Here is a 13,374-nt window from a genome sequence, read left to right as displayed (position 1 = left end):
CTGCTTCAGAGCTCTGGGAAGTGCAGACCTGGGTATTGCCAATGGGAACACTTAATTAGCATTTCATGCTCCTTCAAGATGCCCAGATCTCAGGGCTTTTAGTTTCAAAGCAGCCACTGTACTGGCTCTAGGGAAGAACAGTAAATGGGAAACAGGTATTGCCAGCCTTGCAGGGGTGTGGGGAAAACCTGGAGTGTCTGCGTCAAAAGAGGAATGGGAAGAGTGCAATTGCCAAAGCCAAAGCTTTGTTAGGATAGCTGGGTCAGTTCTTTACTGCCTGCTTGCATGGAAATAATTTCAGAACCTCCTTTTTGTATCTCGTGCAGAAAAGGAGATCTTAATAATACCATGCTACTTAAAAACACATTGTGATGCAGATCTGCAGTGATTCCCAATGAAGCAGACTGCCTGCTTTGTCACTGCCAGCCCTGGGGACCCTGCAAGAGACCGTAGGGTATGCCGTGCCTCTTTTATATCCAAGCAAAGCTTGAGTTTGCTTATTAGTGTGGAATAAATACAAGGGTAATAAAATGGACAATTAAATTGGTCACTTTGGAGGATATGCTCATGCTTTCACACGTCAGACCTGTACCTCATGCTCCCAAGGCTTGTTACTCCTCATGAAATATTTCAATAAAAAATCACAGCTCCTGTGTTACATCTGAATACAATTGGATCAGATCATCATGAATTCTGCGGTCAGGAACAAGACAAAAGCCGTCTGACACTCACTTGCAGCTGTTCTGGATTTCTGCAGCCCTTTGTGAAACGCTGCTGTGGCCAGAGTGTTTGGAGTTGGTTTGGGCCTTTATGAGAGATCTGTGTAACAGCATGCTGGGCTCTCCTGGCAGAAAACTGTCCAAGCCCAGGGACATGGTGCCGGCAGGAGTGGAGCAGCCCCGCTCCCAGCCCGAGAGCGTGAGCTGAGCCACGCCGGGGGGAAAAGACACCGAGGGGCTCCAGCCCAGCTGCTTCACCTGCCATGACCGCTCCACAGAGCTCTGCCTCTGGGAGAAAGTCGACGCTGGACAAGCATGGAGCTTTCATCTGCTGCTGGAGCTGCTCCGTGACAGCTCCTGTTCTTCCCGAGGGAGAACCCAGCACCACCTTGTAACGTGTGTCCAGGGGGGATTCTCCTCCGGCATTCTGGGTCTTTGTCCCAGCAGGGGGACGGTGACGTCTGGCAGTTTGATATCTAGAACTCACTGGCTTTTTTGCTTGCTTTTCAGCTATTCCACTTGTTAATAAACTGTTGCAATTTTTTTCCACTTTCATCTATTAGTATTCATTTCCTGTTACTGGAAGGGGATTGTTGGAACACTTTAGAGGAGACGACTCATTGCAGAGTGTCCTGTATTAAGTTCTCCCAAACTGTGTGAGACCCATGGCTTCACAAAGGAGCAGCCCCAAGGCTGCTGAGGGGAAGGCACAGAGGAAGACAAACCCAGTATTTCTGAGGGGAATTCCTTGACACCAAACCAACCTGAGTCGTCCAACAGCTGACCTGACATTTTGAGACATGGGCCAAAGGGGAAAGCTTGCAGTATGTTTGGTCCAGGCCGGGTCATGCTCAATGCAAAGGTGTGTCAGTGCACTTGCCTCCTTCTCTCCTCACTGTGTCCAGCACACACAGGAGCCCAGAGCTCCTGCAGAAACCATCACAGCACTCAGTGGGAGCAACTTGTGTCCAGTGCTCACACAGAGCTGTGTCCAACACTGCACCTCATTGGAATGAGGAACTGTTCCAGCTCTTTTAGGAACTAAGGAGGTTTGGCCTTCAGATCAGCTCCTTCCCAGCTCTTGATTTGCTGCCCTGGCTGAGCTGCTGCTTGTGGCAACACTTGTTGCACAGCTGCCAGCCCTGCTCTGCTGGCCAGCAGCCACTGCAGGAGCTTGTGCCAGTGACATCGAACCTTTCAGATCTTCCTCAGGAAAGCTCAGGGCAGAACATGTCAAAAGAGCATTGCCTGGGCCATGCCTTTGACATTAAATCTCTCCTCTGTGCTTGGTGCCACACACAGTAAATATCTGAGGAAGCAAGTTTTCTGCTCCAGAAATTTCTTAAATCAATCAGTTAAACTGTAACAGAACACGATTTGGGATGTGTAATCTCACTTTAATTCATTGTGCAGAAAGCTTCAGAGAGCTGTGTGACCTAAATGACCTTGCCACCAAGAACTCAGAAAACTGGGAGAGATGGAATCAGTAGCACAAGGATCTGCATTGTGATTCTCCCACAGGCCTGAGGACACAGCCCACTTCCACTGGGCCATGCCTTTTTACCCTACATCAAAACCTCGTGCTTCAGATTGTGGTGGTGAATGGCCCCGGCCTTGTCCGGCCACAGGGTGACCTGAGAAACGCTTGTCAGGCCTGGGCCTTGCTGAGCAGCCCCTGGGCCCAGCTCCTCTTGAGCTTCCCAGAGACACCAAGCGCTGCCAGGCACTTGTGCTGTCTGACGAGCTCCTGGGGTGTCCTGTGAACTGCCTTGGAAACCGCTTTTCCTGCCTCAATGGCATGACATCCTCCTTCTCCCACTCTCAGAGCCAGGCTGCTGACCCACGGTGCGGCCACGATGAAGCGTTGATGGCTGAGGCCCCTCGCCTGTGGCCCATGAACAGCGCTCCCAAAGGAGGCCCTTGGGGCTCTCCTGGAGCCCAGAGGTGCCAGCAGCAACCTCCCTCTGAGTGGGGCCTCGCAGAGCCAGCGCGCTCTCAAGCTTGCTGCACTGGCAGCATGACTGAGCAGCCATGGATCCTGGGCCAAGAGCCCCACTCCTGGAGGCTCCAGTTTAACCACTGCTCAGCTCCAGTGCTGTTAAGCTTTTAGGCCGTATTCCTTTTGATCCTTGTCCTTTCTGTCCCTTTCTCAAACACACCTGAATACACACACACACACACCACACACACACACACACACACACACACACACACATAATTCTCATAATGTTTCTCATTTGATTGACTGAATTTCGTTCCTTGCTTTTTTCCTCATGTTGTTCCTTAACCAAGTAGTAAGTAATAATGTGAATGTTGCCAATGAATTTTCTTGAGCTGTTGCTTAATATTCTATCTGGCTTTTACTGAACCTTGCCTGGGAATTTTTAAGCAATCTCAGACACTTGTTCATACCAAGCCTTGGGAGCATGAGGTGCAGGATTGACAATGGAAAGCAAGAGAGTCATTCAAGAGGGATGAGTTTAACTGTCCATTTTATTACGCTTCTATTTATTTCACTCTAAGAAGCCAAGCCAAGCTTTTCTTAGAGGCAGAATGTGTGTGGGAGGCACTACAATATTATCCCATAGCTCTGGGCTGAATGGCACCCAGACTTGGGCTGCACGAGCTGGGGAAAAAATGTTCCTGCCCTTGAACTTCCTTCCTATCCTCTCAACAACTGATAACAAAATTATAAATCAATAAACTAAAATTACAATGAAATCAATTATAATAAAAATGAAATATTTTTTCTTACATTACTCCAATGATCCAAGCAAAACAACAATAACTATTAATATAACATTAAGAATAACTATAAACAAATTATATACTAAGAAATACCTTCTGAAAGCTTTATCGTAGTAACTAATATACTTTAGACTAAAAATATCTAAAAAAACTAACATACAATCTAACACACCTTAGTAAAACAATTCATATTACAAACATACTAAACACAAAACCAAGCACCACTAGAATTTCTCCTACATCTTAACCAAACAATTAAACTTTAATAACATCCTTAAGTACTCTAAAACAATTCCAATTATTTTTTAAAATTTAATTGTAGGTGAGTGCTTTTATTTGGATATTGGGTTTTGGATTGTTTGGGTTAGATGATTTAAAAAATGGGATTTTTATAGCAAATTAATCAGCTGAGAAGGCGGCACTCTGCAAACAGAACTGACTGAAAATGAATGGGACAGAAATCAGTAACTCTGAAATTTTATTTGCTGTCAAATACATCCCACCCAGCCAGCCCCACACAATCCCCATCCCACCACTCCCAATTGGGATCCCACTTCTCCCAATCCCCTTCCAACCCCATCTCACCCTGGTGGCTGTGGAATTGAGTGAGTTTAGCCTGGGATTGAGTTTTTTTGAGGAGGGAACAAGCAATTTGAGGAGGGATTGAGCCTTTAGGGGTTAAAATTTAGTTGTTTTCAGTGGGATTTGAGTGGTTTTGAGGTGACAGATCCATCCCTCTTGGCTTTTGGAGAGCAAAGAGAGGAAGAAGAGAAAAAAATTAAAGCCAAACCAAAAGGAAAAGCAGGCAGGTGTGTTCCCAAAAGGGATCACAGGGAATGTGGGTCACCAGGGCTGTGCCCAGCGTGGGTCCTGCAGTGGGGGATGGAGCTGGAGCAGCGCACGAAGCTCTTCCCGCACTCGGGGCACTAGCAGGGCTTCCCTCACCGGTGCCTCCGTTGGTGCTGGGTCAAGCGAGAGCTGCTGGAGAAGCTCTTCCCACACTAGGGATGCTCGTAGGGCCTCTCCCCAGTGTGGATGCGCCATTGCCTGACAAGGTGGGAGTTGTGCCTGAATCCCTTCCCGCAGTCGGGGCAGCAGAAGGGCCTCTCCTCTGTGTGACTCTGATAGTGCCGGAAAAGATGGAAGCGGATCCGAAACCCCTTCCCACACTTGGAACACTCATAGGGCCTCTCCCCAGAGTGGATCTTTTGGTGGACAATCAGGATGGAATGCTGGCTGAAGCTTTTCCCACACTCCCCACACTCATAGGGCTGTTCCCCAGTGTGGGTCCTCCAGTGGCTGATCAGGTGGGAGCTCTGCCTGAAGCTTTTCCCACATTCCTCACACTCGTGGGGCCTCTCCCCAGTGTGGATGAGCCGGTGCCTGATGAGGGTGGAGTTGTGCCTGAAGCCCTGCCCGCAGTCGGGGCAGCGGAAGGGCCTCTCCTCTGTGTGCGTGCGCTGGTGCACGAGGAGATGGGAGCTGGTCTGAAACCTCTTCCTGCACTGATCACACTCGTAGGGCCTCTCCTCAGTGTGGCTCCTCCGGTGCACGATCAGGTGGGAGCTCCACCTGAAGCTCTTCCCACACTCCTCGCACTTGTGGGGCTTCTCCCCATCAGGAACCTCCTCATGGACCACCAGCTCCGAGCTCTGGCTCCATCTCCGGCCGCCTTCCCGGCCCAGGCTGGCTCTTTCCCCCTCAGATCCCCGCCATCTGCGTTTGCAGCCTCTCCTCGTGCGGCATCTCCAGGGCTTTTCCTCCCCGTTGGGTTCCTGCGCCGTGGAGCCGCTCAAAATGGCCTCTGCCACGAGGTTCTGCCGTGGGGATTTGTCCTCCCTGCTCTCCATCCTCAGCTCCTGCTCTGGGGGAGGAAGCACAAGGACAGGATGGCATTTGCCTCCGGGCCACAGGCAAGGGCAAGGAGATGCCCCCAGGCTGTCCTGCAGCCGGGGCAGTGCTGGGCTGGGAGATGGAGCAGTAGAGAGGGGGAAAGGGGCACTGACTTCCTCCTCACCTGCCTCAGTGTCCAGGGACATATTCCTCTCTCTCACTGCCTCACAAGAAGTGGCAATGGGAAATCCTGGTTTGGGGAAAACAAGGGATGAGCACGTTGACTTTGAAAGTCTTTCCACCCAAGTCCCTCTCTACAAGTTACCGGGCATCTGGGCTCCAGAAAAACCTCCCAAACACCAAGATTCAGCCTTGAAAAAGCCTCCCAGGAATTCCCCGGCCCTGCTCCCTCCTCTCTGCTCTTTGGGAGTTCCCCCTGTCCCAGCTGCTGGGGTCACGCTTGCATTGCGGGTCCCCCTTCTCCTCGGTGCCCACCCTCCCCAGCCTGCTGGCAGTCCCAGCAATCCCAAAAGCTGCCCCCTCTTCACTCTGCCCATTCAGGGGTGCCGGGGCTTTTTGGGCTCCCTTTTGGGCTCCCTTCTCCCCTCATGCTCTGCTCTGGGCTGCAGGGGCTCCAAGGAGTCCCCCCTGCCCCTCTCCAGCCTCTGCAGGCTCCCGCCAATGGCGGCGCTCCCCCCTCTCTGGGCTCCCCACTTTGGGCTCCTGGGGGACACAGGGCTCTGCTCCTCCAGGCTGCCTCTGCCGCCAGCCACCACCGCCACCCCCCGATGTCCCCCCAAGGGGCTTTTTCTGCCCTGCCTTGGAGTTCTTCATTCTCCACACATCCCCCCAAAAAATCCCAACCCAGGCACTCCCCAGAATATTTGGGCTGAGCTCCACCTCCCTGGGCACCTCCAGACTTCCTATGTGCCTGACCCTGGGACAACCTGGAACACCTTGGACCCCCATTCCAGCCTTTCCCTGCCCCCAGCCCCACCCTTCTGCAAAACCAGACACGCCCTGAACTCCCCCTTCCTGAACATCCTGGGTGTCCCTATGCCATGTCCCACCTTTTTTGGGAAACCCTGGACTCCCCTTTCCTGGGCTCCAGGCCCCCTGGAACTCCCTTCTGCCTCTCCATGTCCCTGCCCCCCATTTCCGTGACCCTGAGCCCCTCCTGCAACCCATTCCTGAGACCCGAGACCCCCTTTTACCTCATTGCCCAGAACTGAGACCCCCCTGCACCCCCTTATCTGGCACCAACTCAACTTTCCCCGGCCCCCACCTCTCCCATCACCCAGCCCCACCCTTCTCCCTGACCTGGGATCCCTGGGCCCCCATTCCTGCATTTTCCAGCCCCCAGACCCTCCTTTTTTCACTCCCAGGACATCCTGGTTCCCCGTTTCCTGGGCACACCCCATCCCAGCTCTCCCAGTCTCTGTACCCCCTTTCCTTGACTCTGAGCCCCTGAACCTCCTTCCCAGCTCGGCCAGCCCTTCAAGTCCCCCTTTCCTTGGCCTCTTGACCCCCCGGGATCCCCAGTCTCTCACGTTCAGCCCCCCAGCTCCCCAATCTCGCTGTCCCCCCAGTTCTGCACTCCCTGCAGTACCTGGCAGTGGCGCTGTCGCAGCCCGGCCCTGTCGCCGCGTCCTCTCAGTGCCCGTTCGGGCCCTGCCCGACCAGCCCGACACGCTCGACTGCGGGGGACATTCCCCTGTGCCCGGGCTACAGCAGAGCGGCCGGGGCTGCCAGCCCTAAACCACAGGAGCAGCTGGCAGACGCTGCTGCAGGAAGAAAGGGCCCACTCTGGGCAGGGTAAAGCCAAGGTTTATTTCAGGGCTCAGGGCAGCTCTGACCCTCAGGGCAACCTGCTGCACACAGCACACACTCAGCCCCTGCACCAGCTTGGAAAGGGGGGCGCAAACAAGGCAAAGATACATCCAACAACCAATGGGAGAAACGGGGGGTGTGCAAACTGGGCAGATGGACATGAAGGATCACAAATGAGGAAGCACCTTAAGGGAGGGCCCTGACCTCTGCCCAATCACTCCACGCCCCTGTGGGAAGATTCTGGAAAGAGGGGAAGGGAGGCCGAGGGATTGACAGGGGCCCAGGGAGGAGACTGGGGAATGGCTCTGCAGCCACAGGGAGGATTGACATGGGGGAGGAGGGAAGGCACTTGGGGCAAAGCATTTTCAGGAAAGAAGCGGGGCTACATCAGGGAACCATTGCAAACTGAGAACAAGGAGAATAAAACACAATACAACACAGCCCGGGGTCCCCCAGTCCTTGATTGTGGGGGACGTGGACGGGACCCCTGCGAGCGCTGGGGCAGCGAGCGGGGCCGGATGGAGCCGCAGAGAGCGGGGATGGTGGGGGGAGCTGAGCTGGGATATTGGCATAGCCAGGGCTGGGATATTAGGATAGCCAGGACTGGGATATTGGGATAGCCAGGGCTGGGACATTGGGATAGCCAGGGCAGGGATATTGGGATAGCCAGGGCTGGGATACTGGGACAGCCAGGGCTGGGATATTGGGATAGCCAGTGCTGGGATACTGGGACAGCCAGAGCTGGGATATTGGGATAGCCAGTGCTGGGATATTAGGATAGCCAGAGCTGGGATATTGGGATAGCCAGAACTGGGATATTGGGATAGCCAGAACTGGGATATTGAGATAGCCAGGGTTGGGATATTGGGATAGCCAGGGCTGGGATATTGGGATAGCCAAGGTTGGGATATTGGGATAGGCAGGGTTGGGATATTGGGATAGCCAGTGCTGGGATATTGGGATAGCCAGCCCCGGCTCAAGGACAGGAATGGGCACGTGGCCGACAGTGCCCTGGAGACGGGGCCGGTACAACCAGAGTGGGGGGGACTGGGGGGAGCCGGGGGCTGGGCTGGGATCTGTGGGAATGGAGGACTCTGAGGGGCTGGGATGGGATCTCTATGGCTACGAGGGGTGGGATTTCATCTCCTTCCAGCTGGGACCCAGGAGCTTTGCAGTGTCCGACGGTGCCACCTGGATCACCTGGAGGTGCTGGGAATGCAAAGGGATCATGGTGGAGCAGATGAAGCATTATCTGGGACACAGCTGTGTGGAAGAGCTCCCAAAATCCATCAGACATGGTCGGGAGGCTCTGGAGCACAAAGGTGGGTGTGGGAAGAGGAAGGGAGTTCCTGTGGGAATGTGGGATTCAGGAATGAGGGCCTTGGGAATGCAGAAATTGCCATGGAATTTCCATGGCCGGATCTCTCTCATCCCAGACAGGTGAGAATTCCATGGATGGATCTCCCCCTAACCCATTGCCCTGGGAATTCCATGGGGAAATGATTTGAACGGATGACCAATGCAATGCCAGCAGTGCAATTGGGAAATACAAAGCTGTGTTTCGTGTCAGGTTCCTAGAGGCAACGTGTGTATTTGTGATTGTGTGGAAACTGACCATGGGACAGTTATGAAGACAAATTCTAATAAATAACTGAGGAGGTAAAGCATGGAAGAAGGCCTTTGAACCTATCCTTTGTTCGCAATTACCCTTTGTAAGTCTTCAGTTGATTTAGGATCATTTGAATTAAAGCTTTAAGGATGTTTCTCTTTGACAGGAACTTTCTGCTTGTAGCTAAGCCTTAAAGAGTTTTGCAATAATAACCTTTTGAAGTATAATTTTAGAATATTGCTCGTAGTAAGGATCTTTGAAACCATAGCTTTAGAATATATAAAAAGGAAACGTGCTTATCTCGATACATTAAAAAAACAGTGAAAAGCAGTTTAAGAAAGGAAGATGAACATCTACTCAAGGATTGATGGTTTCGACCAAGAGAAGCTGGACATCACTGTAATGAGATTTGGAATTAAAAGGTGGACCCATCTGGAATCTGGACCTCACCAGCTGGGAGACTTCTTTCTTCTTTCGGAAGCCGGACCCCACCATCTGGGGATACTCCTTTCTGGGATACATCCTGAGAAAAACTAAATCATAATAGTGTATAGAATTGTGACGTAAAAATTGGGAACGGAAACTGCTGAGAAAGCTTATGAGTACCCCTATCAATGCCTGTAAGCCTCAACTATCGGTGTGCAGCTGGAGGGAAAACTTCCCCCCCTGTACCCAGCCTGTATTGCTCATACTTTACCATATGAATTAATAAATTGATTGCTGCTTGAATATTGGCCTAGTCAAGCTTCTCATTTGTAACACAATGAGCCCTCATCCCTGCTGGGATTGCATGGGACATGGATGCCAATGCTGTGCCCAGGCCGGCTCTGCTGTGCCCGTGGCAGCACCAGGAGAGTGCCCTGTGCCTGCCCTGAGCCCAGCAGGAGCCTTTCCTTGGCTGTTGTGTGCCTTGCCCGGGGCAGGAGGGCACTGCCGGAGCGGCTTTCGTGGCCCCGGGCACCCGGCCAGGCTGCAGCCGCTGCAGGGGCTCCTGGGGAATGTTGCAGAGCAAAGCTGAAAGCAAACAACAGTTTCTGGAGGGGATTCTGCCCCTGGGCCTGTGCTGGGAGCCCAAGGCCAACAGCCCCAAGTGCTGGAGCTCAGTGTCCCTCAGCCAGGCCGTGTTCCCTGGCTCTGCCCTGTCCCCTCTCCCTGTCCCCTGTCCCTCACCTGTCTCCTGTCCCTGCCTCCTGTCCTTGCCCCTCAGCTCTCCTCTGTCCCTGTCCCCTCTCCCCTGGCTCTGTGAGGTCCGAAGTGGCAGCAGGACCTGGGGCAGCCCTGGGGGAGAACAACCCTGAGCCCCAGCTGGGCCAGTTGCCCCAGTTCCCCCAGGGGTGCCCAGGTCACTCCCAGCATGGGCCCTGTGGCTCCCAGTCACTCCCAGTATGATCCCACTATGATCCCAGCATGGTCCCAGGTGTTACCATTCACCCCTAGGATGGTTCCAGCCTCTCCCAGTATGTTTCCAGTCGCCCCCTCTTGCAGGTAAACCAGGACTCCTGAACAACTGACCGGTGTGACCAAGCAGAAGCTGTTTATTGTTTACATTACACACACTTTTCTGGATTCTACAAACTGCTAAGATCACACTTCTTGCTTGGTGCCTTTGTCTCGTTCCCTCGTTCTCTGCCTCCATTTCTCAGTCTCTGTGATTGGTCACCATGCAGGTGTTTCACAGTCCCCTGTTATCCAGTTCCTGCCATCCTGGTGTGCCGTTTCTCAGCTTCTTTGTGCTTATTTTAGCACAGTTTATATCTCAGTCACCTTGATGAATTCCACAGAGCCCTGAGACAATTCTGATAAGAACAGTTGCAGAGGGTATGGCTGGTGCACACTGAGGCCTGAGTTGTTCAAATACATTGCTACAGTTCCCCCTTCTTGCACCAGCCAGACCCTCTTTACTGTGTTCCCTACTAAGGGGGTCACCAACTTAATTATGCATGGAATAACACAAAGCAATAAAGTAATGACTACTAATACTAACATAATTCCCTTTACAATATCTTTCAACCATCCAGTTATTGCCCACCCCTTAAAACATTCATCCAACCCTCAGTCATTCACAGTCAATCTCTTCATGTTGTCCTGTAGTTGAGTTTCCTGTGAATGGATGCAGAATGCTCAGAGAGGTTCATACAACACATTCCTTCCAACTCCTCATACCCGTGCCCATGTGCTAACAACAACAAATCTACAGCAGCTCTATTTTGCAGTGTGCCATGGCTAATACTATCTCCACCAGTGAGCATTTGATTTAGAACAGCTGAAGCTGTGTTCAGTTGTTTAGCTGCCCAGCATCCCAACTTATTCAGTGTAGTCAAAGCCTGAGCAGCCACAACACCTGGAGCAAGGAATGATGCTGAGATTCGTGCTGGAGCACCCCAAAGCTCTACATGATCATGACAATTAGATCCTAAGCCTGTGATTGCTCTTTTAGTTCTTCTGCTGTGTCCTGCTCTCCAGATAGTCTGATTCAGCATTTGTCACATGCTAGGGGCAAACATGCTTAGTTTTCCTAGGTAACAAGTTCCACCAAAGAGATTACTTGGAATTGCAGGCCAGGCTCTGTCCCCACAGATTAAAAAGACACCAAGTGGAAGCTTTCTTACAGTCTCATTTGCACCAGCACTGCCAGGATAAGTCCAATTGTGGCAATATTTGGCCTTGTTCTGATATAATGGAGAATTGGGATTAAGGATGACACTATTATTCTTGGAATGTGGGACTAGAACATTGCTCAAATTGGTTATTTTTGCTTCCAGAAAGTAGTTAAAAAACAAGCAGTAATTTCTAGGAGCTGATCCTAACAGGTCTGGTTCTTGGGGTTCTAGTCCGGTTTCATTCAGGGATTGTGTGTGTTATCATACCTGCTTGGAAGCCTTCGCCCTTTGGCTTAATTCCCAGCCTTTTGCATCTGTCCAATTTTGTACCACCTCTGCTGATGTTACACCAATGATTCTCCATGCTTGATCTATTTGCTTCCACGTATGGCTTTCCTCTAGCTCCTACCCACCTTGCAAAACCAGTAAAATCACTCACTGGGATACCAATTAGACCTGTGCGGAAGGGATCTCCAGGCATGGCCAAGGATAAACGAGAGGAATCCACCCCAGCAGCCTTGGCCCAAGTAAGACACATATTCTGTCAGTGCCATCCTGGTGGGTTAATTTCCTCTGCACTACAGATGTTACCACATACTACAGCCAATAGAAAAAAATCTCCCAAAACCCCACCTCTCTAATTTAAAGCTGTTCTTCATCTTGCTCATTGGTAAAGAACCCTTCCTCTCTGAGATCAGGGACAAAATCTGAACTAACTGTGCCTCTTGCTCTTTGAGCCCTTCCTCTGTTCCTTCTTTCCTGGTTCCTTTCTTTCCAGCTTCTCTTTGTTTGTTCCCTCTGATCAGGTCTAACTCCCCAGGTCCTAGGGATAAATATTTCCTTACCACACTCAATATCCTTGATTTTATTCTCTCTCTTTCTGCTCAAGTTTCTGGAGTTCACTACGATACCACTGAATAGCCTGCCCCAATTGCTCTTGATTTTCAAACAAGCTCAGTGCTTCTTGAGCAGCTTCAGGGGAATTTCCTGTTCTTCCTGTCACTTGGGATAACACCACCCAGGTATTGAATTCTTGGCTGTGCCAACAGCTGCACACCCCACACCTTGCAAAGCTTCCTCCCTCAAACTCACACCACCTGTGTGCTCCACACCCACTCATTCTAATCTCACCCAAGGATAACAAAAGTGTTTCCAGCTCTGAGGGCAATGGATGTTTTCAGGTGTTGCTGGTTGTAAGTTCATTACTGGTATTAGGGATCAGAGTGTCCTTTTCTAGCCAGAGATGAACCCACTTTGCTGGTATCCATCAGGGTTCTTTGTCTGTAATGCCACAAACATAACCCCTTCCCCACATCAGTAAATCTGCAGGTCCTTCCCATAACCCTGTCCTAGGACTTTTAAAATAAATTTCTGGCCGATGCTGTACCAATTCAGAATCTTGCTGCAAACCTGAGTAATGTGTTAATGCTGGTGGTTCACTGTGATTGCCTACTAACCATAGAGGATTCATAGCATGGACGGCTTTCAGCACTCTGTCCTGTGGGCTCAGCCCATCCTGCCCCATTTTTTGTTTATCAAGCAGTCCTTTCAGGACCTGATGTGTCCTTTTGATGACAGCTGACGTGTGGAGTTCCCTGGAATGCCTGTGCTATGCTTCACTCCCCAAGGAGCTGAGAAATCCTGGGTTTGCCAGGCTGTGTATCCTGCCCCGTTGTGTGTTCTGATTTCCTGAGGCAAGCCCATAACAGCAAAGCAGCGTGGCCAGTGTGGAATGCCAAAGCCAGAGCCTTCACTTGTCACAGGAGTGGCCCAAGCCATGGCAGAAAAGGTGTCTGTGGTCACATGAATGCGTTTAAAGCAACCCAAAGAGGCGCAGATGGTCACATCAGTTTGCCACAGCTGCAGGGGCCCTGAACCACTGGGGTTGGCTCCAGGACCCAATCCAGCAATCATAGCCTGGCCCTGTGGACAGCTTGTGACAATTCCCTCAGCATCCTGCAGCCATATTCCAAATTGCTGGGGTAAAACTTTCACATTTTGATGAAAAAACTCATCAGCCTTTCTGGCTTGGCCA

General features: G+C 51.5%; 1 protein-coding gene across 1 annotated transcript; it reads right to left on the bottom strand.

Annotated features, from left to right (window-relative positions):
* Nucleotides 1-4,468: 4,468 nt before the first annotated feature.
* LOC135305583 (zinc finger protein 551-like) lies at nucleotides 4,469-9,261 on the bottom strand. Its single transcript, XM_064429319.1, has 2 exons — nucleotides 9,190-9,261; nucleotides 4,469-5,092 (listed from the first exon to the last, which is right to left on the bottom strand). Exons 1-2 carry the CDS (start codon nucleotides 9,259-9,261, stop codon nucleotides 4,469-4,471), a joined length of 696 nt encoding a protein of 231 aa, XP_064285389.1.
* Nucleotides 9,262-13,374: the final 4,113 nt, after the last annotated feature.

Source organism: Passer domesticus, chromosome 8, assembly GCF_036417665.1.
Source record: "Passer domesticus isolate bPasDom1 chromosome 8, bPasDom1.hap1, whole genome shotgun sequence".
Lineage (NCBI taxonomy): Eukaryota > Metazoa > Chordata > Aves > Passeriformes > Passeridae > Passer > Passer domesticus.
Note: the sequence above shows the minus strand (reverse complement) of the source record. Positions and strands in the feature narration are given on the sequence as shown.